The sequence below is a fragment of the Mycetomoellerius zeteki genome, unplaced genomic scaffold (assembly GCF_001594055.1).
Source record: "Mycetomoellerius zeteki isolate Tzet28-1 unplaced genomic scaffold, Tzet1.0 scaffold9, whole genome shotgun sequence".
Taxonomy (NCBI): Eukaryota; Metazoa; Arthropoda; class Insecta; order Hymenoptera; family Formicidae; genus Mycetomoellerius; species Mycetomoellerius zeteki.
Window position 1 is genome coordinate 118,241 of NW_017257935.1, and position 23,795 is coordinate 142,035.

The following is a 23,795-nucleotide window of genomic DNA, read 5'->3' on the forward strand; positions in this document are numbered from 1 at the left end:
ACTTTATAAAAAGCAATAGTATATTGGCTACACCGAAAGATCTGTGAGGCATGATCTATATCGTGACTCAGGATGGTCGCAAGTGTGCTATTGGAATGCCAACTGTTTACATCGTACGCGACCTAAAATACCTTCACGATCTCAGTGCTGTAATGCCTTTAGCGTGTCTATTGTGTCTTTACCTTAGCTCAAAAATTAGTTTTCTTAGTAGTATTTCTTATAAAGTAATATAAAGCTTCTACATTTACTAAATTATCCTGTAGAAATTCTAAATTGTTTTTAACGCACAATAATACTTCTACCGTAGATTTTTTTCGCGACGTATACTTTCTCAGGAAGAGAATGATCGAATTATAATTTGAAATTTTGTACGCAAGTGATCAGACCTCTACATCACATCGTGCATGTTTATTCACGATATCATTAATTTTTCCAATGTTTTTTTTATTCCAGTCGTCATTTTGGGTCTGCCACTTTGAATTTTCTCCATTTGAAAAAACCTTTGAAAAACGCCATATGGCATCGAAAAATAGACATTTCAAGGAAAATTTTAAACTCTTAAAGAATTTTATCTCAAAAATTGAAATGGACGGGAGAGTGGCGATTTAACAGAGAACGCCCCATATAGGTATATATCGAAAATATTTATATATGATTTGATTATGATACATTGAATATATTAATATGTTTATGTGCATATTTTTTTAAATTTTTACGTTTTTTAAGAAAAATTTATGTAATAATTATGACATTAATTTATGGAGAAATTAATCGTTATATATACTAAGGCTGGTATCTATAGTCAGTTCTTATATTGAAGACCATCTTAAGTATAGTCTTGAGAGATGAACCAATCACATGATGATAGTTATAGTCGATTCTTATATTTATGATTGTCTTAAATACAATATCTTAAGTATAATTTTAAGATGTCATGAACCAATCAGAGAGCCGTATTAGCATCTTAAGACATTACTTAAGGCGTCATAAAATAGACCACTCACAGAATCGTATTAATGTCTTAAGACAGTACTTAAGATCTTGTAATAAGAACGGATTATGAACCGGCCTAAATAAAAGATGTTCTTCGGCAAATTTCGGTGTATGTTGTTTCGAATTATCACTGACAGTTAGTTAAGCAGAAGTGGAATACGTAGAGTGTTTACTGGTTTTGAGTAACAGTATAATAGAACTCAGTTAATTTTAATGCAAATGAAAATAATTAACTTTAATGATAAATGTATAAATTTTAAGATTTCCAAACTAATATTTTGTGCGTTAAAAAATATCAAATAATCATTTTTATTTATTATACAAGTTTTAATTGAAAACCTATAAGAAACCCGTAAGAAATTTGGTAAATATTTTAAATCTTATAAATTTATTATATATTCTTTTATTTTTTTTATATTTTTACCAAGCTACGGTTTTATCTATACACACCTATACACATCCAATCTCTAATAAAATATTAATCTGTTTATATATTTCTTCTGAAATTATGCCTTTACTTTTTCTTAATAAAATTTCTGAACGAAGCGGAATTGATTATAATATAAATCTATATATAGACAGTATACAGATTTTTACATCTTTCGATTTTTACAGTCTTTACGTCTTTATGTGTTCTGCTTAGGAAGTCTAAACAAGATTCTTAACTTGATTCTTGGATGTTAGATTTTTGAATTCTTTTGTTTGTTATTTGCTATACGCTTTCTATTTATGTTTGTTTGATAAACATACATACACATATATACAGTACCCTCCATAAGTTTGGGAAACACCCATATATGTAATACTCCTATATTACTAACGCCAATTAAAAGCTGGCGAAAACACCACGGTTCAGACGAATATTTACCTCTCACTTAGATAGTGTACAGCGCATACGCACTACATTCGAGTACACTGTGGAAGTGTACTGTTGGAGGTCTTTCAGGGTCATGACCTTTTAGTAGATAATTATTGTTTATTAAAAAGTTATTATCAAATTGATCATAAAATTGTATTATAATTATCAAATTAAATATTAATTATAGAATTTTTTTACTATTTTTCTCGTGTTCTCCTTACTAAAAATACTTTCAAAAATAATTTTTATTTTGAGGGACTCCAGTTATCATCCCATAACATTTACACGAGGTTTGTTAAAGAATATGTTACTTCTAACCATACTATGCTCATTTAATTGAACTCAGCTACATGTGTTTGAAGTGTCATATTTTCTATATATCATCTATAATCTCTGTAGTAGTATTTGGTTATTCGTCTATAGTCTCCGTAATATTTGGTTATTAATGGCGGCGGTTTGTCCTGACTCTTATTATAAGAATACTATATTTCACAGCATCCGAGCGCTCAAGGTTGAATTTCGCGCTTTGGTCTATTGTTTATATATTGCCACTTGTTTTGCAACATCATACTTGCGTTCGTTGTATATACATATCACAGGTCGTTTAATTGTAGTTTAACAATTTCTATAAAAGTGGTAAACTATTTGAGTCGCAAGTTGATTTCAGACTCAAAAATTGTAAAATGGCCCCGAAGAATCAGATTTTGTATGAATCGCATTTTAATTACAATTCCATATTTTAATAGCTATTATAGATAACGTACATATGTATATATTTTTATTTCGCCTTTTTTCAATTAAATAATTATTTACAAACCTGTACAACGTAGGGTGTTCCCAAACATATTGAGGGTACTGTACATATACGTATTTATATATGTACACATATATGTGTTATATACCGGGTGTTTCAGACCACCCGTATCAATCTTTTATCTTCGCAGGATAAGGTTCAATCGAAAAATTGTTCAGACAAAAGTTGTAGGGTTTCGAAAGATTTATTTCCTGGTGCTATGAATTTAACCTTGGGTGGCGTCACCGAGATCAGGTCAAGGTCACATCGATTTTTTAAAATGGAACACCTTATTTTTGATTCCAGAATCTAATAGCCGATGTCGAGAGCTTTCTAAAACACTATAATAAAGTTATTTTTTATTGAGTATTTTTCGAGTTATAAAGACTCGAAAGTTACAGTACCGCCGGCATTAGCATTACGCAAGATGTCCGACCGACGGCTAAAACCTCTTGAATGTTGTTCAGGATTATGTCCTAGATAACATTTGTCAAGATTAAGGCCATTGGAGATTATTCCTCTTATTTTTGCACTAAAAATTCATTTTTACGTAAAAATGAAAATAAGAGATACAATCATCAATAAATTATATAAAAATGAATTTTTAGTGTAAATATGAAAACAAGAGGTATAATCTCTAATGATCTTGATTTTGAAATGTTATCCAGGACATGATCCTGAACAACACTCAAGAGGATTTAGCTGTCGGTTGGATACCTTGCGTAATGCTAATGCCAGCAGTACTGTGACATTCAAGCTTCATAACTAACGTGAAATACTTCATGAAAAAATATTTGATTATAGTAGTTTGGAAAGCTTTTGAGATAAGCTATATGAAAATGTATTGAAATAGGGGGTTCCATTTAAGAAAATAAAAATGACCTTTATGTGACCTTCAAACAATTATTCAAGGTCAAATTAATGGCACCGTTTTTGTGTCACTCTCGAAACCATACTTTCGTCTAAAACATTTTTCGTATTTTCCATATTTTTCGAGATATTTACCTGGGGCAATTAAAATGAAACACACGGTATATATATATATACATATACATATACAAAGGGTGTCTCATCTAAAACAATACAGAGAAATATATCGAAAACTAAAAAACAAAAAGGCAAAGATATTTTAGATAAAACTTGTATGATTTGGAAGGGTATAAATAATGATAAAATTGATTTTTCATGATCACATGAGGGTCACTTGCACCTTTTGCAAATGAAATGGTATGATTTTTGGTAATTGTTTACAATAAGGCCTTCTCTGAATTTTAATGGTTTTTTCTTGCAATCTTGATAAAATTGTTTGTTGCAACTCTAACAGTGATCATCCGAAGGAGGTCAAAAAATATGTAACGTCTATTTTTTGTAGCTATTTATATTCAGTATAGCTTTTCGGATTTTCCGACATTACAAATATACAGGGTGTCTCTTAAGTAAGGTCCGGGCCGCAATGGGGGCGTAGAATGGGTCAAGGGGAACAAGAAAGTCTTATACCATTTTGAGATATCCGCTGTAGTTTTCGAATTAAAAAAGGAAACGTCTAAGCCAATATGTGATGAAGCTGCGCCGCGCGAATTCGTAGCACGGCCCATCGCGCCTCACTCCATAGTGACGGCGCGCAGGGAGAAGGCTTCGCCGCCTATATTTAGAATAATTATAGGCATTATTACGTAAAATATTATGTAAAAAAAGTCATTTCATTTAAAAAAGTGGAACTGGCCCTAAAAAATCGATTTTTTTGAAAATTTATTTTGTCATTATTTGTCTTTCTTTATCATACAATTTTTGTCTGAAATATTTTGCCTTATATTGGGAAATTTGCTTTCGATATATTTCGGTGTTTTATTTTAATTAGACCATTCTGTGTACACACGCACACACACACACACACACACACACACACACACACACACACACATGCGCGCACACATCGTATAAATGTGCTTAACTTATTCTTGTCCTTACGAGAAATGGAATGCAAAAATGCACCACATGTGGAAAGAAAAATGGATGTAAGATCAACTTTCAATGTTGATCTCGATTCTTTTCTTCAGAACATCGCATAAAAATTGTGATTTTGTGCTTTCATCAATTATTGAAGGACATGAAGAAAAAAACTTCATTGACATTTCATGTACAATCGATTATATTTATCTATGATTACTTTGTGAATCTCACGTGGATTATTGTGGACAATTCTTGATTGATCATAGAAACATCGACAATACAAATACTGTATTTAAAGAAAAAGTTAAAAAGTGGTGGTGAATGGTGAAATGCTGCAGACAATGCCACGGATACCTGTCGCGGGAATACGGAGAAGGTGGAGCAACAAGTATATTGAAAATCTTCAAGAATCTAGTCCAGAAGTGTCGAGTAGTGATACATTCTCATCAAGCTTTCAAGCAGATTCGGGCGCGTCAGTGCGTGAAGAAGATCTTCAACTTTGGGATTTGGATCTTCATCGAGGACTCAAAACAGAATCTAAAACTGATCATTACCGCACCATTACCACCAGCGCTGCAGAATTAATTAATAACGATCATCCAGCTTCACCTTTCTCTGCCACCGTTCAAGGTAAATGCAGTCAATGACGAAATATTATAAAATTCTACAATAATGAGCATAATTATTATCAGATTTATAAAACTAATTGTAAGTACGATTTTCAATCTTTTACGATTTGAATCTTTTAAATGTTTACATCATAAATTCTAATATTTAGAATTTTTAAACATTATTGAAAAGTGATATTTTTATTTGACTTTTTTTATTCTAAAAAATGCTACTAGAAACTTTTGGGAGAATTTTACACGTCAGAAAACACTTTTATGTCAGTATTCTTTAGAAATGTAAATGGAAAAGAGGCATGGGACCGAATGTTTTTTAGATAAATTTTACACTTGTTTGAAGAACTTATATAATTTTGGTTCTAATTGATAACAAAGTTAATTTTTTAAAATTATGATTAAAAATTTTGCAAAAAGAAATCATAAAAAATTCAATATATCTAATTTCCATTGTTGTCGAAGTTTTTGAAATAACATGTTTGATAACATGATTGTAATGATTTTATCGAATTTTTCAGATTTTTTCAACAAAGTATAAAATTGATTTTATCAAATTTTTCAAATATTTTTCAGCAAATATATATAAATACTAATACAGGATAAAAATACACACTTAAAGAAAAAAATTTGGTTGGAATTAACATATATGATTTAACTGTAATTTATAGTCATTTTTTATGCCAACTATGTACATATACATATATTTGTAGTTGTTTTAATCATAAAAGTTATAGTTACTTTAATTATATTCATTATGACCAACTATGATATGCATTCGCGTAACTATGTATGTTGTAAAAATGATTACTTTTATTTTTTTGGAGAAACATCTCCTATTTGACACACACAATAATTCGAAATATTGATATTCAGTATCTCAGCATGATTTTGTAATTTTACTTTCTGGAGATTTAACTTAATCTTTTTTTGTCATTTTATGTGTACGACTGACCTTATCCTTATGTTAACCTGGAGTACCCTACCATCGAAAATCGAATTGGGACATGGTCAAAAATTTAGTGCAATTTTGCCGATAATTTATTGCTTTAAAGCGAATTTTGTTGCTCCAATCGTTTAGTAGAAAAGAAATAAAATAGGTGAGTCCAGGTTAATAGCAAGCTACATTTTAGTACCTGTTATAATTAGTTGTTAGTATCGTAATATCTCGCGTTAAGTTAGATCAGTTGCGCGTATCAATTCATCATACTGGATCGAGAGCGTTGTCCCTAGGGGGAGTTTGCGCTGTTGGCGCATGCTATCCCTTCCAACATGTTACCTAGCTGCAGGGTTGTCAATTCAGTAAGAATCCTACTAATTCTAGTAGTTTTAGAATGGGCGATTGTAGGATAATTACATAGACAGTAGTACGTAGGAAATCTAGTACTTTTTTGCTTTTATAATTCAAGGAAAAATAAAAAATACTGTTTTCTATTGTCAAGGCTGATGGTTTTACCAAGGTACTGGAGTCTACTGTCTTAATTTTACTCGACTGATTGGTCAATTATTACAGGTTACGGCAAGAATAAATGCTCCTCAACTCAATGATCACGACTGCCAACGTGAAAATTAAACAACTGATAGATCGAATTGCTGTTGGCACTTCTGTGACTTGTGATTGTCGATTAATTTATATTATATTTTAATATTTTTATTAAATACGTTTATATTTTCATTAAATATGTTAAATTTCAAAAGTTCCTATAAAAGTCAGTTATAAAAAATTTTATGAGAAAAGTACGATATATATGTTAAAACTTCAAGTATGTCTAAAATGAAACTTATGTTATGTTGTAATAGAAATGAAATTTATATTCAGTTTTATTATTAGTACAGAATAAATAAATATTGTTACTTTGAACGTGTTTCTGCAGTAAATAAATTTTAATAAATTTTAAGTCGGTGAAACAATCGATTTTTAATCGCTATGTTCTACTTGTTATTTCCCTCTTTTTTTTTTTGTTATTAATTTGTTCGATGTTAGTAGGTTTTGGTAGAATTTCAGCCGCGCTCGTGTAGGAAAATTTCTCAAAAAGTTGGCAACCCTGCCTAGCTGTAGACCAGAGAATCGAAAGAACGTTCATACTAGCAAGACGTGTTGTAAGTCCACCGAATAAAAGTTTTTGAGAAAGTTCCAGCAGTTCGTTTCAATAATCCTTACCGAAACTACATTCGCCAGTCAATCGTTAATAGATTTTCACAGTACCAAATACATGCAAGCAACAAATTCTTCAAACAAGATTTAAGGGATCTTAGTGCACGGCGTGGGAACGGGCGAGATAAGCTAATTGTTTTTTATGTATTACAGTTAGCAACACATTCGAATATCAATATATTTTGATAGTATATGATCTCTAGAACAGATACCAAACTCATGCGAGCAACAAATTCTATACATGTAACTTTTAGTTACAATGCTACACTGCGACGCGTGACTATGCAGTTCTGATTGTTTATAGATATTTGTTTAACAGTGTTATATTTTCAATATGTTTTTGCTATCTTGGAGCAATAAAAAAGCAACAAAATCTGGTGTACTTGTTTTTTTAATATATCGCACCTCTATATACTTTTTTTATTACAAGTGGTCTAGCTTGCTATTAACCTGGATCCACCCATCTTATTTTTCTTTCCTGTTAAACGGTTGGAGCAACAAAATTCACTTTAGAGCAACAAATTAGCAACAAAATAGCTCTAAATTTTTGACCATGTCCCAACTCGATTTGCGATGGTAGGGGGTCCAAGGTAATAGGGGTCTGACCTTTCATATTTAGATAACGAATTGTAGGATCACAAACCATTAATCAACAAGGTCTTGATGTAACATAACCAAGTTTTACAATAATACGTATTATAAAGGCTAATAGCTCACATCTCTTTGCGGTTCGCGATACAAGATGACTTTATAAAGTACTAATACTAACTAACTAACGTCTTAACGTCTTCTGCGCTCAGATCCAACTCATAATATAAAGACAAGTATGCTCGTGCGCATATCCACACTCACGGGCCAATCAGAATTGTTAACAAGTATACGTCATCGTTACGCGATAAATTTGAACGTGTTCAGGCATGCTTTCCTTCCGTTTGAAATGCACGTTAAATACATGATTGAGATAGTTACTTTACAAGTTACTTATAAGTTATCTTTTAGGTTACTTTATATGCATTTATTATAGAAATTGAGTATAATAAGTTATTTTTTATATTACATTTTACTATTTGCTCCAATTTCGTATAACTTTTTTTACTTAAATACATAAGTAATTTATAAAGTAATTTTTCCAACCCTGATTAAATATGTATACACATATTCCATACAGCACCGAAAGTTTTCAGAAATATCTCGGAAATATTTCAACTAAAAAGTGAAACATTTCATAAAAATTGCGAAATATGTCTGCAACATTTCTGAGACAGCTCTGAAATAGCAAAATGTCCGCAACATTTCTAAGACAGCTCTGAAATAGCAAAATGTCCGCGATTCTCGCACATGAAACCTTGTTGAAAAATTGATGAAATGTCACAGAAAGAATCTGCAATCTTTTTGAAATATTACCAAAAAGTTTTTAACTATTTTTAGTACTTCAAAAATGATATTTAGATATATACTTGATTGATACTTAAATAATATTTACATTTACTATGTCGACGTAATAAATTTAAATATTATTTAAGTATCAATTAAACATATATTTAAATATCATTTCTGAAGTATTTTAAATTTAGTAAGAGTTTTGTAATCTGTTTACAGATTACAAACTTATTGAAATAAACTTAAAGTATTTCTCAAAAATGGTAATTATATTGCCAACTATTTTGATTAATTAATCACATTATATGTATAATAAGCATATATACATAAACACTATTAAAAAAATAGAAAGTCACTTACACCTGCAGTCTCCACACAATATCATTATTCATATACAAAAGTTTTTTGAAATTAAAGTAGAACAACTCACAATAACATCAACATTAATTAACTGAATCGTGATTGATCAAAAAATGACTTTTAGTAAACATTTTAGAGTCATTTTAATCACGATGATTTTTTTGTTCTGTTTAAATATGATTTTCAATTTATTGTTTATGATAGATTTTAGAAACTACTTATAACTCGAAAAGTACTTAATGAAACAATATTTCCTTATAGCATTTTGGAAAGCTCTCGACACCAGTTAGATTCCGAAATCAAGAGAAGGATGTTTAATTTAAAAAAATCGATGTGACCTTGATCTGATCTTGGCGACGTCACCTATCAAATTGATAAGATCAGTAAATAGATCTTTTTGTACCCTACAACTTTTGTCTGAAACATTTCTGTAAAACTTATATTTTCCGAGATCTTCAGGTGGCCCGATTTTTTTAGGACACACTGTATATTATATATACATATATAATTTTGAGATTTTAAAGTGTAATTCGTTTAAAATTTGTTAAAAATTTTTTATTAGTTTTGTTTTATTTAAAAAAAATTTCTTTGTAGGGAGTTATACAATAGTAGCTCAACTGAAAAATAGGATATTTTTAAATATGAAACTTTTACTATATTTATATTTTAAAATGTTATATAAATAGTATTTTTTGTTAGAAGAACATATTTTTAATAATAAAATTACGAAATAAACATAAAAAAACAAATAAAATTACGATTGTAACAAATAAATTTACAATTGTAATAGAAATACTAAAATAATAAATCCAGAGACACGATAGTGCCTCGGCGCTAAGAAAAACGCATAGCATTTTAGTGCGAGACAGTGTATCTTTACGCGGAGCGGTGAGTTTTCCGAGATCTCGATTGTTATATCTCAATAATAGCTGTACCCATTCTATGTATGGTCAATCAATAGCTTGTACCCGAATTGTATAATGAAAATGCATTAATTTTTTTTCTATTTGCCCTACGAGCGAAGATATTGTAACAAGTTCCAAATTTTGTTTATTTTAAAAAACGTTCTTGTCATTATTACTACTATTACTATTATTATTAACGTCGTTGTCGTCGTTGGGCCTGCCTGGCCCATGGATTACATTTCGAACTTCAATCGATAGATGGCAATCTCAACCTTTTTACTTTACTTTTTAATAACTTTTTAACGAATCGACTGCTAAAACTGTCTGATGGTCACTTAGTGTTATGACTTTGACAATGTATGTCAATGTCATTTTATCTTTTTTTAATAACTTTGTAAAGTGTGATGGATTATTGCTACAACTTTCCGAAGGTTCGGTAGGATGACCTTCATAAGGTGTGTGAAGATCAAGGTCATCAGAGGTGAATTGTCCATTTTAATTTTATTAACTTCTTAATAACCAATGAGCGACTACCAAAACCCTTCGATGGTCATTCAAGGTCATGATCTTGACAATTATGTCAAGGTCAACATCATCAGAGTTGAATGGACTATTTCGTTTCTAATTACTTTTTAACGTGTGACGGGTGACTGCTAAAACCTTCCAAAAGCTAGTCGGTGTGATGATCTTCATAACGTATGGGAGGTCATCGGAGGTGAATTGTCCATTTTAATTTCAATAACTTCTTAATAATCAACGAGTGACTGCCAAAACCCTTCGATGGTCACTCAGGGTCATGATCTTATTGACAATGATGCCAAGGTCAACATCATCGGAGTTGAATTCCCTATTTTCTTTTCAGTAACTTTTTAATGTGCGACGGGCGACTGCTAAAACCTTCTGAAGGTTATTCGGTGTGATGACCTTCATAACGTATGGGAAGATCAAGATAATCGGAGGTGAATTGTCCATTTTAATTTTAATAACTTCTTAATAACTGAATTCTCTTAATAACTTCTTAATAACTGAAAAGGTCCCGGGAAGAAATGAAAGAGATCTAATTATGTCTGATTCGATAAAATAAGATACAATGAGATATGAAATTTAGGTAGAGTATGTACAACATCTGTTGACTAGATATGTCACACCTACATAAGCATTAACATTCAGTGTTCATGGATCATCAAAGTAGCAGTTCCTGTACGATCGCAGAGGTAAAGCAACGTTAGATGTGGTACAGCTTTGGATGAGTGATCGCTTGAGAGAACTATAAAATTAATTTCCGAATTTAAATGGGGAAACATTTTTTTAATCATAATTTTATTGCATGTATTGTGGAATATGATACGCTAATCAATAATACTTATTTTAGCAATAAAATTGAATTAATTAATATTATATGAAAAATTTTTTCCAAGGTCAGATCTAATTATATCTGTTCAAGGATTGAATCAGATCTCATCATGTATGTGTGTTTAATTGTGGATCTGATTAGATAAAGCCAATATTTTGATCAATTCAGATCTGAGTGGTTCAGATCTGATGAGATATAATCAGATCTGTTCCATTTTTCTCGGGGTTATTTGTAATATATGTTTTGCGAGAAAAAAATTTTGCTAAATTAAAAAATGAATTTATAAGAAAACATTAAACACTACAAAATGCATGATATCAATACATTACCTTTTACAAGAAAGGTAGAAATAGGCGTTCAGAATGCGTATTCTTCGGTTCTTGGGAAAAAATGTGTACTAAATTGATTAATTCATATACTGTTTATAAGAAGACGTTAAACACTATAAAATGCATATCAGTATAAATTTACCTTTTTAAAAAAAGATAAAACGTTGTGAATACGTGTTCTGCAAAAAAATTTTATTAAATTAAGAAATGAAATCTAAGTTCCGAGTAATAATATCTTTATTAATTTATATATGATGAGTGATACGTATTTTTGTATCTTTATCACCAAGTTAAAATTCTATTTAATTTGAATGATACGTTAAGATATATAAAAGATTTGATATCAATGATGGCATTGGTAGAAATTTAGATAAGGAGCTAGTATGACTCTAGTCTGGATACCATGCTGCCACATCAGAAACTAGCATGACAATTTGACAAATTTGCAAGCGCCGCGCCAGCAACGTCACGTTTTGTCTAGTGGCCCTGGCGAGCGACTGACGTACCGTCATCAACGGACTGACCAGGCGCCACCAGGCGACTAGCCTGGCGTATACATAGCACATTAAGAATTAAGAAATAATGGGATCGACATCGACTCAATTTCTTTGATTTGAAGAAGTTTTTTTGTTGTTCCTTTCTACTAGAATTTAAAAAATAGTTTTTATAATTTTGCAACTTTTTTTAAATGAAAGAAATATATTTTTTATATATAACAAAAAAATTTTCTTAAGCGAAAACAGTTTTTCTATGTAATAAAAAAAATTACAGTTATACCTCTTAACGAAAAAAATAATTTATTTATTATTATTACTTCTATTTTTCCAGTTCAATTTATTATTTACTTTTTCGCATACCTATATTCTGTCTTATTAACTACAATTATTAAAAAACGCATCGCCGGCAAGATTTGAACCTACGACCTACGATCCCTAGAACGGTAGTCCAATACATTTACGCTAAGCTAATCGCACGTTTATGATCAAGTCATTTCCAACGTTACTTATATACTTTCTACTGTAACCATTTTTAATTTCATGCCTCTGCTGACAGTTTAATATTATTAATATTTGAGGAAATTACATGGAAACAAAATAATACGTTGGTATTTATTAATGATAATGACCTAGGAAATGATAATGACAAAACGATTGTCTCAAGAGATCGTTCGACCGTGGTGGATGTGTTTCGTCTCGCTGCGATCTGAGTGTTGCATGTTTTATTTTTGAGTGTAGCCGTGTTTGACTGTGCTATTTGTGTTTGTGCTATCTAGTGTTTTCCTTCCCCAGTCTATCTCATCCTTGTTGCCGTTCTTTCCGTCGAGAAGTGATTGTCCTCGGCACCGACACGATACTTGTTAGCACCAGGCTGTGACAAATTTTCTAACCTCAATAGTCGTAAGATTAATATCTCAGGGTCAGGGGGCAGAATGACGCATTTTTCTGCCAGATTCCTTCGTTTTATGAAAAACATGTCGAATAAGCCTAATTTTATTCATTTTTTGTGTAAAAATGAAGATTGGCAAGAAAAAAGGGTAACAATTTAGTTTCGCCACTGCCACCTAAAAAATCAATGAGATCAGGTTTACTTGATGTGGTTTTACATAAAACGAAAGAATCTGGCAGAAAAAAGCGTTACTTTGCCCCGCGAGCTTGAGATATTAATCATTAAAGTTTACGACTATTCAGGTTAGAAAATCTGTCAGCCAAATACTGCGATGCGAACAAGCGCTGCGGTCATATTTTCATCATGTGAAGCGCGAGCCTGGGCCTGTCGTGGGCTACGTTGGATACTATGTAATAAATTTTACTGCGAATGCTAAGCTATTTTCATATTAGGTCCATATCGGGCACAAGACTAGGCCTCTTATGGACCATGTCAGATTTTTTAAGAGGCGTGGCAAAGCGATGACTGCGTTCAGCAGACTCAACAGTTTTGCAACCGTTTTATGATTGTCTACTGAGATAGGACCATTCTTCTAGATCTAAAAGTATGATCCAATCAGCGCGAAGGAAACTTCCAACAGTTGCAAAACAAACGTTCTGCTGAACGCAGCCAATGGCAAAGTATCGTGGCGCTGGCCAGTATCGTGGCACTGACAGGAAATTTCTACCAGGAGGGCGCTAAATTATTATAATCTTTAAAAATTGTTACCTCTCTCTCAATCCAAATCATATGTGAATCTTGAATAAAATTCTGTTGTACGAAATTAAAAAATTTAATTAAAAAAGTTTTCATGTAAAAACATTTGGTATTATATATGTAAATATTCATGTAAATACATTTGGTATATGTTAACAATTGTTAAACAAAAAAATTAAAAAAATTTTTTTTCTTCACAACATTGAAGTACTCTTGAAACCAACAACTTTTGTTTAAAAAAACTTTTTCTATCTTTTATACTTCCGACGGTATTCTGCTCGAAATAGAAATACCATTTTTTTTTCAAAGGAGCGTTTCACCCCTTAAACATGAGTTAGCGCACGTATAAAAAAAATACGTGCCTCTTAGATTTTTGTGTTTAACAACATATTTCACGGAGAATCAAATCGGTTCCGGACAGTTGAGTGACGTCCTGTTTAGTTTGCTCTACCAGTACACGAAATATTTAACAATCATTCTGGGACACCCTGTATATATACTAGGATTGTATCTTTTACCAATTCAACCGTCGTTAAAGAACATCTCTCTTGTTAAATAATTTTTATTTATTTTTTTTTTTTAATTAAATGTCGATAGCTTACTAAAAGTTGTAGATAAGGATGCATTTCGTAATTTTTAATCGCTCGTGTATTCGCATAAAAATTACCTTGGATTACCCAAAATTTCGTTTGGATTGTCGCTGAATTACCTAGCCGTTGTACAAAAATTACCTCCGTGACCAACCCCCCGGTTTTAATGTCTTTTAAAACGTAAATTTTGTAATTTTTTAATATTTTTGAGAATAAAACTTATAAAAACTATGAGAAAGTAATCTATACTGATTTCTTTTGTACGGCTTTAAATAAGTGAAAAATATAAATTTTTTTGTCTCCCGAAATTTTTAAAGTCGTATGACTCCTCAGGTTATCTTTATGACATTCTGTTTATTATTATAGAGAAATTTTGTTTTATTATTTTTTCTTCAAAAATGAAAGAATATAAATTTTATAAGCTGTGAAATGTCCATTGAAAAAAATTTTTTTCAATAATTTATATGTGATTTAAAGAGTTCTTTATCTTTTAGTTCTTTATCTTTTTTTTCGTGGTTATACGCGTACGAAGGAATTTCTTAAGAAGAAAATATAATAAAAAATATAATAAAAATATATAATTTATTTTCAATTTGCATAAAAAATATTCACATTTTCTTCAGAAATTTATATGAGTATATGTTTATGGAAAATCAAGTTTTTAGAAATATCTTTTCAAAATTTAAATGAACATCCTGTTAGAAAATATGTATTTGTGAATACGTATTTTTTTAAGGATTCCTGCACGCAAATCTAATTTTTTCTCTCGCTTTATGTACGAGATCACGTCTATGTTTTTTCACTTCCTCTTTTCACACGCTCGCTTAACTACAGTCTGGAAGGAAACGAAGCAGTGCTCACTGGCCCGTTTTAGCTTTCATCTCTGAGCTGAAAACAGCGCAGTGCGGTGGGAGAAATAGAGAGGGAAACACTCGCTATTTGTTAGGTAAGACAAGAGAACAAGGAGGACACGAGTGACTGTGTGTGTTCACTTGTATAGACATTCACCAAGAAGCCAGAGTCAAGGCCGCTCACTGCTACGTCGTGACAGAGAAGTACTAACCAACATGGAAACCTTGCTAAAGAATATTAAAACCCGCAACGTTTCGCGCATTGTCTTTCTCGATTTAGCGTAGAAATGTACGTAATATTCAATCGAGGTTCAAAATTTACGTTCTTTTACTTTGTAAATATTTATTGGCTTCCTTTACTTTTAATACAGAAACACAATTTATAATAGTAATAATAGATATAAACTAATGTAATATTGGATTCTTTGAAACAATAATACATACAAACTATATATTCGATTTGTTTATTGTATACACACACACACACACACACACACACACACACACACACACACACACACACACACACATATATATAAGTATGTATAGCATGTCATCCAATTTTACATTACTTTTAGAATTATTAACTAATATTTTCTTAACGAAAATGTCAAAAAATTAACATTAATCACGATTCCTAATTTCTAATCATGTATTCTTATAACAAACTTTGAACCTGTTTGCTAAACATTAAATTTAAATTAAATTAAGAATTATTATTTTCTTTTCTAAGATTTGTAAAAGATCGTTATGTGTGATATTAAGATCATATTAAATATACAAATTAAAAATATTGATATTGTCACAAACCATGGCTATTTATTTAGAAATGAATGTCTGTTTTTGGGTCAACACATTTAAATACTTTATCCTGGACAAGGTTGTGCGGTTTAATCGAATTTTATATTCAAGATATCGAGGATCACTTTTCTTAATTATTTCATAATTTCGATAATTAATTTGATGTTCAATTTTAGATAATTTATAATTTTGAGTAGATTTATTATTACTACTATTACTATTATATTAACATTTTTATTATTACTAATATAATTATCATTTCGGGAAATGTCTGGACGGATTTCATTCGGATTTTGGAATTAATAAAATTTTTAGTAAAGTGGGAAAAGGTTGGTATTAAAAATAAACTTTGCTTGATTAGAAATTTGATCCTTTTAATCTGAATTCGTCATCCGGCTCTTTTAGGCATTCAAAACCAGTTAAATTAATAATTTCCTAAACAAACACTTATCACTCTAAAAGATGTTTGATTATTGTCGCACTTCTCGTCAACAGTTAAATATCGCAGAACCGTCGTTACGCTCTTTTTTTTTGTCAGCGACAGGTTTCCAAATTTATAAGTTCAGCTTGGGGTTAAAATATTAGATTGATAATAGTTAGATGATACCGACAAAGATCAAAAGACAAATCAACCAATCAACAATATTTAAAAATTAATTTACCTTTAATGAATTTTTAACTTTTCTAACAAGTATCACTATATATATACATAATTGATTCCAACTTCTGTCAGATCCCCTTTCAAGAGGACCACGTAGACTTGATCCGAAACTTAATTGGTAACGGATTACGCAGATCATTCAACCTAAAGACCGTTTTCTAATGACAGATTTAGAACAGAAATCTTTTCGATTCAAAAATTCAACGACTAATTATTCAATCCTTATATACTTAAGTGGCAACAACCCCTTGCGCAAGCTTCTCACCACATCCTACTTAGGAATGCAATGTAAAAAAAAGGTGGGGAAAGATTCTTATCCATGTGAAATCAAATCTAAAATCAATATTATGATGGGGGTGACAACCCGTGCCGACATTATTGCTATCTTTCAACGTAACATAAGTTGTTATTAAGTCCGTTTATCGCTTGAGATTCTCTGCGACTTGTTAAGTATCAATAATTAAATTTCAACTCTAATTATAAATTTGTTAACTTAGATTATTAAAATTACAAACAAAGAAAGATTAGATCATTAATTTGGAAAAGAATTATCTTAAGAAATACCGTCTTATATACGAATTCAAAATACAATGGATATAGAAAAATATTCAAAATATGTAACAAATATATTACGAAGAATATTAGCGGACACTGAAGGATTTAAAAAATTAATTAGGAGATAAGGGAAACTAAGCAGGAAGAATCAAATCGCAATGCTTCTTGAGCTTATTATATTGAGAGAGAGAGAGAGAGGGGAGGGGATGATGAGGGAGGGGGGAGAGAGATGAGTGAGAGGGGGAAAAGAAAAAAGATTAAAATTTCACATTCACAACAAACATGTTACACATAATTTACAAATCAAAGAAAAATTTTGCTTTATTCCTTACGTAAAATTTCCGAAAGTTTTTTTTACCTATCTCTAGTATGTTTCATTGTAAATTAGCTTTTTCTATTACTAACACGTTAAAGTTTTATCAAGAGAGGAAAAGACGAACTAGATTTGCTTTCTAATCATAATGTGGTATATAAGATCTCTTGTGATGACTGTGATGCTAGCTATGTTGGCCAAACGAAAAGAAAATTGAGTACGAGATTACGCGAACATATCTCTGATATCAATTAAAAGTTCGGTACTCCGACTGTCATAACCGACCATCGTATCAATTTTGACTACAATTTCAGATGAAATGATGTTAAAATTTTGGATAGCGAATCTTCCTATAATAAAAGATTGATTTCCGAAGTGATTCATATAAAGAGACAAAGACAAAGTTTAAACAAGCAAAACGATACTGAATCATTACCGGAATCTTACCTAAATGTCATACAATCCCTCTCTCCTTCATAATTACCTTCCTTCTCGCTCTTTACTCTCCCCTTTCTCTTTCTTTCCCTGTACATTCCTATCCCCTTTACGTTCTCCTTTTCCTTCTATTTTGTCTTCCTGTTTCGAATGTCGAACTTATATTGTCTCAGAGCTTTTAAGTTAAATGATCTTTTTCACTCTCTTCGCATTTTCTAAATTTCATTTACAATTGTCTGCGCTTTTGATCGAGATTCTTACATAAAACTAATTCTTGACTTAAGGTATTGATCCTTTTTTAATTTAGCTACTACTAAATTATATATATATTCATTTAATATAATATATATATAGATTATACAAAATTAATTTTCATTAATTTACTTAATGTATTACCTTTTATTATATTAATTTGCGATTACTTATATTTATAAAATTTAACAGAAACAATAGTCTTGCGCCAACAATCTTTATACAATGTAACTATCAACACAATATAATTGATAATTTATAATCGATACCAACGTGATATGCTTATAATCTCGAAGTTACATTTTACCTACTGGATTGAGGAGAAAATGAAAAAATTAACAACTGTGTCTAAACCATGAGTGAGATCGAATTTTTTGAGAACGAATATTATATTAATTTTTAAATAAATTGTTTTAATTATGCGCTAACATTGAGAATGATCCGATGAGGATCGAAACGTTTGTTTGTTTATAATTGACATATGTTATTAAATTTTAAATTCGATTATTTTGTATGTTTTATTTACTAACTTTTTAAATTTTAACGACAGACTTTGGCTCGCAGCCCTTTTTTTCTCGTTTTTTTAAATTTGTTGAGCCTTATTACTATCATATTTTAATATATTATATGTTAATATGTTTGACATTGTTTAGTGTAGACGCGAAACTGAAAATTTACCGACAATATATTGATTTGATGCCGATACTTGATAAATTTTTTTATGAATTGTACTACAGATATACTGTAGTACAATTCATAAAACAGTATCGATACCATCCGTTTTGATGCTGACACTATCCAATGCACTGTTTTTGACAATTTGAACATAGATATCGCATTGAAAATCTATTGACAATATATTGGTTTAGTATAGTCACTGGACATATTTCTTTTGCCGATTTCAATATGGATATGATATTGCTAATCTATCAGCAATGTACCGTTTCAATACTGACATCCGATATGTTATCTTGATCAATTTTTGTACGGACCGATAATATAGTGATCAATACTACTATTCAATACTAGAGATGTTCCAATGTCCAAAAGATCGATCTTCCTAAACGACAAGAGCAATTTTAAATCGATATTTTGTAAAGAATCGCTTTTTTTTAACAAGGAGGACTTTTTTTATAAAGTGATTTTTTGCAAAAATTCATTTTTAGCGAATCGATCCGGAGATCGCACATCCCTATTCAATACCAATTCGCCCATTAGTCGATAATATTTTTTAATGCTGGTCAGAGCCAGAATTGAAATATGGAACTCGTTTTTTTGATATAAGATCGGTACTTTGTCAGTATTCAATACCTCTATACATATGAAATTCCCACGTGTGTTGCCAATAATTTCATGTTACCATTGTAATCGTACAGTTGATTCATTTAAATACAACTAAATTCATATCATTATAATAAACAAATTTATATTTTAATTTCAGGGAGGGATGAACTATCTCAACCAGGTTCAATAAACGGTTACGGAAATAATTCTGGGGGAAGTGGCGGCGGAGGTGGCGGAGGTGGCGGTAGCAGCAGTGGTGGCAGCGGTGGCGGAGGCAGCGGGGTTGGAAGTGGTGAAGGACCTGATGCAAAGAAAAGAAAAGGACCCACACCTCGACAACAAGAAGAATTGTGCCTTGTATGTGGCGATCGTGCGTCTGGTTATCATTACAACGCTCTTACATGCGAAGGCTGCAAGGGCTTTTTCAGACGAAGCATCACTAGGAACGCTGTATATCAGTGCAAGTACGGCAATGGCTGCGAGATCGACATGTATATGCGCCGCAAGTGCCAGGAATGCAGACTAAAGAAGTGTTTAACGGTTGGCATGAGGCCGGAATGTGTTGTGCCCGAATATCAATGTGCGGTAAAAAGAAAAGAGAAAAAAGCGCAAAAGGTAGATATCATATCGTATTATCCTATACGATATTTTTTCTGAGAATTTTTATAAGTTAGAAATATTTTTCTTCAGCAAGCATTTGATGCAAAACATCTATCTCAATTTTACTGTAAAATATGAAATACTTTGTATAAAAAAGTATTATCTAAAAAATATTTATTTTTTTAACTTATCTTAATTTTTTTATATAAAATAATGCAATAAATCGGTTGGTATAAAGAAAGTACATATACAATTAAAAAAAGTTACAATTTGCAATTGTATATTTTTAAATATTAATTTTATTATGTTATTTATACTTATATATCATTTAAATGAAATAGCAAATATATTTTAAAAATAACTATGTATTTTCTTTATATCTTGATTAATTAAATTTACTCTCTCCCCCTCCCTCTCTACCTCTCATCCCCTCTCCCCTTCATCTTTCCCCTCTTCTACCCTCCCTCTCTCTCTCCCTCTCATCTATTTATCTATCTATCTATATCTCTGTCTAATGATTTATATCATTATTTTATAAAGATTAAAACTATCAGAAAATGAATATTTTATGAGATATTTTATATTTTTTGTATGTATAAAAACATCTGAATAATTATGAAATATCTTATAAGATGTTGATATTTTCTGTGATATTTTCATTCTATTGTAAAATATCATGAAAGATCAAATTATGTAAAAAATGCCTTGGCATTTTTTATTAATTGAATCGTTTATATATATATAAATGCATTGAAAAACTAAGAAATAGTTAATTAGAACTATTTGAAATTATTTAAATATTTTTGCAAGAAGAAAAGTATCTCTTATATTGTTGACTTCTTATTATCTTAACCCTTCAGTAGTCGCGCGGAGATCAAACTGACCCAGGGCATCTATCGTGGAACAAAATCGGAATGAATTCTGATCGGAATTATTCCGTTTTCCCCAGAAAATACAATAGAAATATAGGGAATAATTGAATAATTTCGATCCATTCCGATTTTGTTACATGATAGGTGCCTAGGTCCCAGATCATGATGTTAGAAGTGTAGGTGGTCCGGCTTACCTTTTCGAGCTGTGATTATTTTGGGATGATTTAATTAAAAGACTGCCACCAGAGGGTGTGAGGGTCAAGTACTATTCACCTCACTCGCTCTCATTGTGCAGCAGTATCCTTCAGCATTGCGAGGAGCTGCATTCGAGGAGTGCGCTATCAGCACTATTTGTGTCATCTATCCTTTTTTCACGTCTTCTCACCTTTTTATTCGGTACTTGAAACTACGACGCCCCCTAGTAACGAAAGCGCTAACCCGAAATGATCACGGGGCTGCATATGAAAAAGATATTCAGTCGGACCACCTATACTTCTAACACCGTGTCCCAGATGCATGAACAAACGAACATTTCTCTGTTGTGTTTTTGTTTGCGACACTAGCGCTTTTAGTATTCCTCCCTCCATAGTTTTTCTTATATCTATAGCGAAGTAGTCTCGATAAAACTCAAAAATTTTAGCAATAAATAACAGTTTTTGTATTTTGATAATTTTGACTTCTACGCGAGCACGTATGTAACTTTCTGTGGTTTACTTCAGCATATTGTTTAACATTTTACTTGAATATTGTGTTATTTTTATGAAATAATTTCCACAACAGTAACGAGGTTAATTTCTAAAAATGAACGGATAAAATTGACCCATAAAACAACTTTAAAATATTTTTCAGAGTTTTTTATGAAACATCTCAAAGATGTTTTTAAAGAACTATTAATTATGCCTTAAAGTTATCTTATGCATTGATTTTAAACATTTTGCACATTGTAACTAAAAAAATTGCGAAAATTACAAAATAATAGAGAACTTTTTGACTCAGTTTAGTCCGCTCTACCTGCCCACGAGCATTGTCGAGAAAGTTATTAGACATTCAGTATAATTATGAAAAATACATTTTTACATGTATTAATAATGTTACGTTTGCGAGAGATATTTCTTTGGTTTGAGCGGGCATTGAGAAAATAGTTGCGAACGTTTCCTAATGATAGGATAGATCGATCGTTTTGGAATCTGATTTGACAGATTCGAGTTTGAATCAGTTATTGACACGGACGCGCGCGTGTCTTTTTCAAGACTTTTCCTCTCAAACAAGAAGCTAAAGTGATGGTCTTCATCGTTTCGCTTCAGCGATTCGCTCGCGCGATCAACTCGAATTACGAGAAGAACTCGCGTAAACGGTGCCGTCGCGCGTCGAAGGATTCGGGTTTTAACTTATAGCCGAGTTCTTCGCGAAATTTGAACGTATGCGTCATCGCGCGCGCCATCTCTAGAATTAAAAATGACTCCGTTTCTAAAAAACTTAACTGGGCATTTTGTAGTGATTCGAGCTCCCGTAGTTTCCCTCGCAGCTACACAAGCTCCTCGTCTCGCTGTTACAACGTCGTCAACAGCTCTATCTCTCTATCCACTTATTCTATATTTTCACTTATGTACGGATTTCCATGTATTAATGATTTAAGGTTAAATACGCCAATCCCATTTGTACCATAGTTAATTGGAATATACCAGTATTTCCAATTAAGACTATGATTAAGATATATCTAGAATTTCAAGTGACTTTGCAATATATTGGTTTTTACAGACAACAGTTAGTTTGGCCAAATGTGAATTTCAAGCTATGTATAAATTTGGTTATATCTGGCTATCCACTGCACAAAACTATATTTGGCCAAACATGTGCCAACCATTATTGGTACTTATTTGGAATTTAGTGCAGGGAACGCTCCATGATTATCTTTTCAATGCCCGCTCAAACCAAAGGGATGTCTCTTGCGAACGTAACAATATTTTAATTTTTCTTGCTTAATTTTTGGAATTTAAACACATATTTAGTTTTGAAATAATATCATGAATAAATTCTAGTTTTTTTTAATAATATTTGTTATTTTCTAATAATAAATATGTTTCTTGATATCTTATTTTCGTAAGAATTACTGTAAAAAAATATACAGGGTGTTTCCAAATTAAATGGCAAAACTTCGGGAGCGTGTAGAGGAGTAAAAAACTAAGAAAAAAAGTCCTATAGACATATGCTCGTTTTTGCTCCGTTTCAGAGAAATCGAAAAAAAATGTTTACATTTCTTGCCATATCTAGCACCGACATATTTGATTACATTTTCCACTTTCTGTTATGAATTTGTCAGTCGCTCTTTGAAAGCCTTTAACAGTAGATGAATTTTGTCTTTTGCAATATGCCGCGTACGTATTCTAATAGTGAATATGCTGATATGGTTTTTGTATACGGTTTCTGCAACGGTAATGCTTTAAAGGCGGTGCGAGAATATGCACGACGATTTCCAAACAGAAGAGTGCCAAACCGAAGAGTGTTTATGTTGACATTTAATAGATTGCGAGAGACTGGAACATTTTCAATTCGACAAGAAAACAACCGATTTCAAGCAGCGTTACGAAGAGATTTGCAGGCAGGGAATCGTATTTTACAACATTTTGACAATCATCCTGAGACCAGCGTTCGGAATGCGTCGGCTGTATTGGGAGTGTCACCACAAACAATTTGGCGAACTGTAAAAGGAGATAATCGCTATCCCTACCACATTCAAAAAG

General features: G+C 31.4%; 1 protein-coding gene across 3 annotated transcripts in view; it reads left to right on the forward strand.

Moving 5' to 3' along the window:
• Window positions 1-23,795, forward strand: part of Ecr (ecdysone receptor) — a 76,048-nt gene that overhangs the window by 39,269 nt on the left and 12,984 nt on the right. For 2 of the 3 annotated variants that reach the window (XM_018459983.1, XM_018459984.1), the window contains one exon: window positions 19,740-20,197. In XM_018459983.1, the coding sequence (XP_018315485.1) occupies window positions 19,740-20,197 (458 nt within the window). Of the gene's footprint in view, window positions 1-4,743; window positions 5,226-19,739; window positions 20,198-23,795 lie in introns of those variants that run through there. The other variant, XM_018459985.1, reaches the window with a different exon arrangement.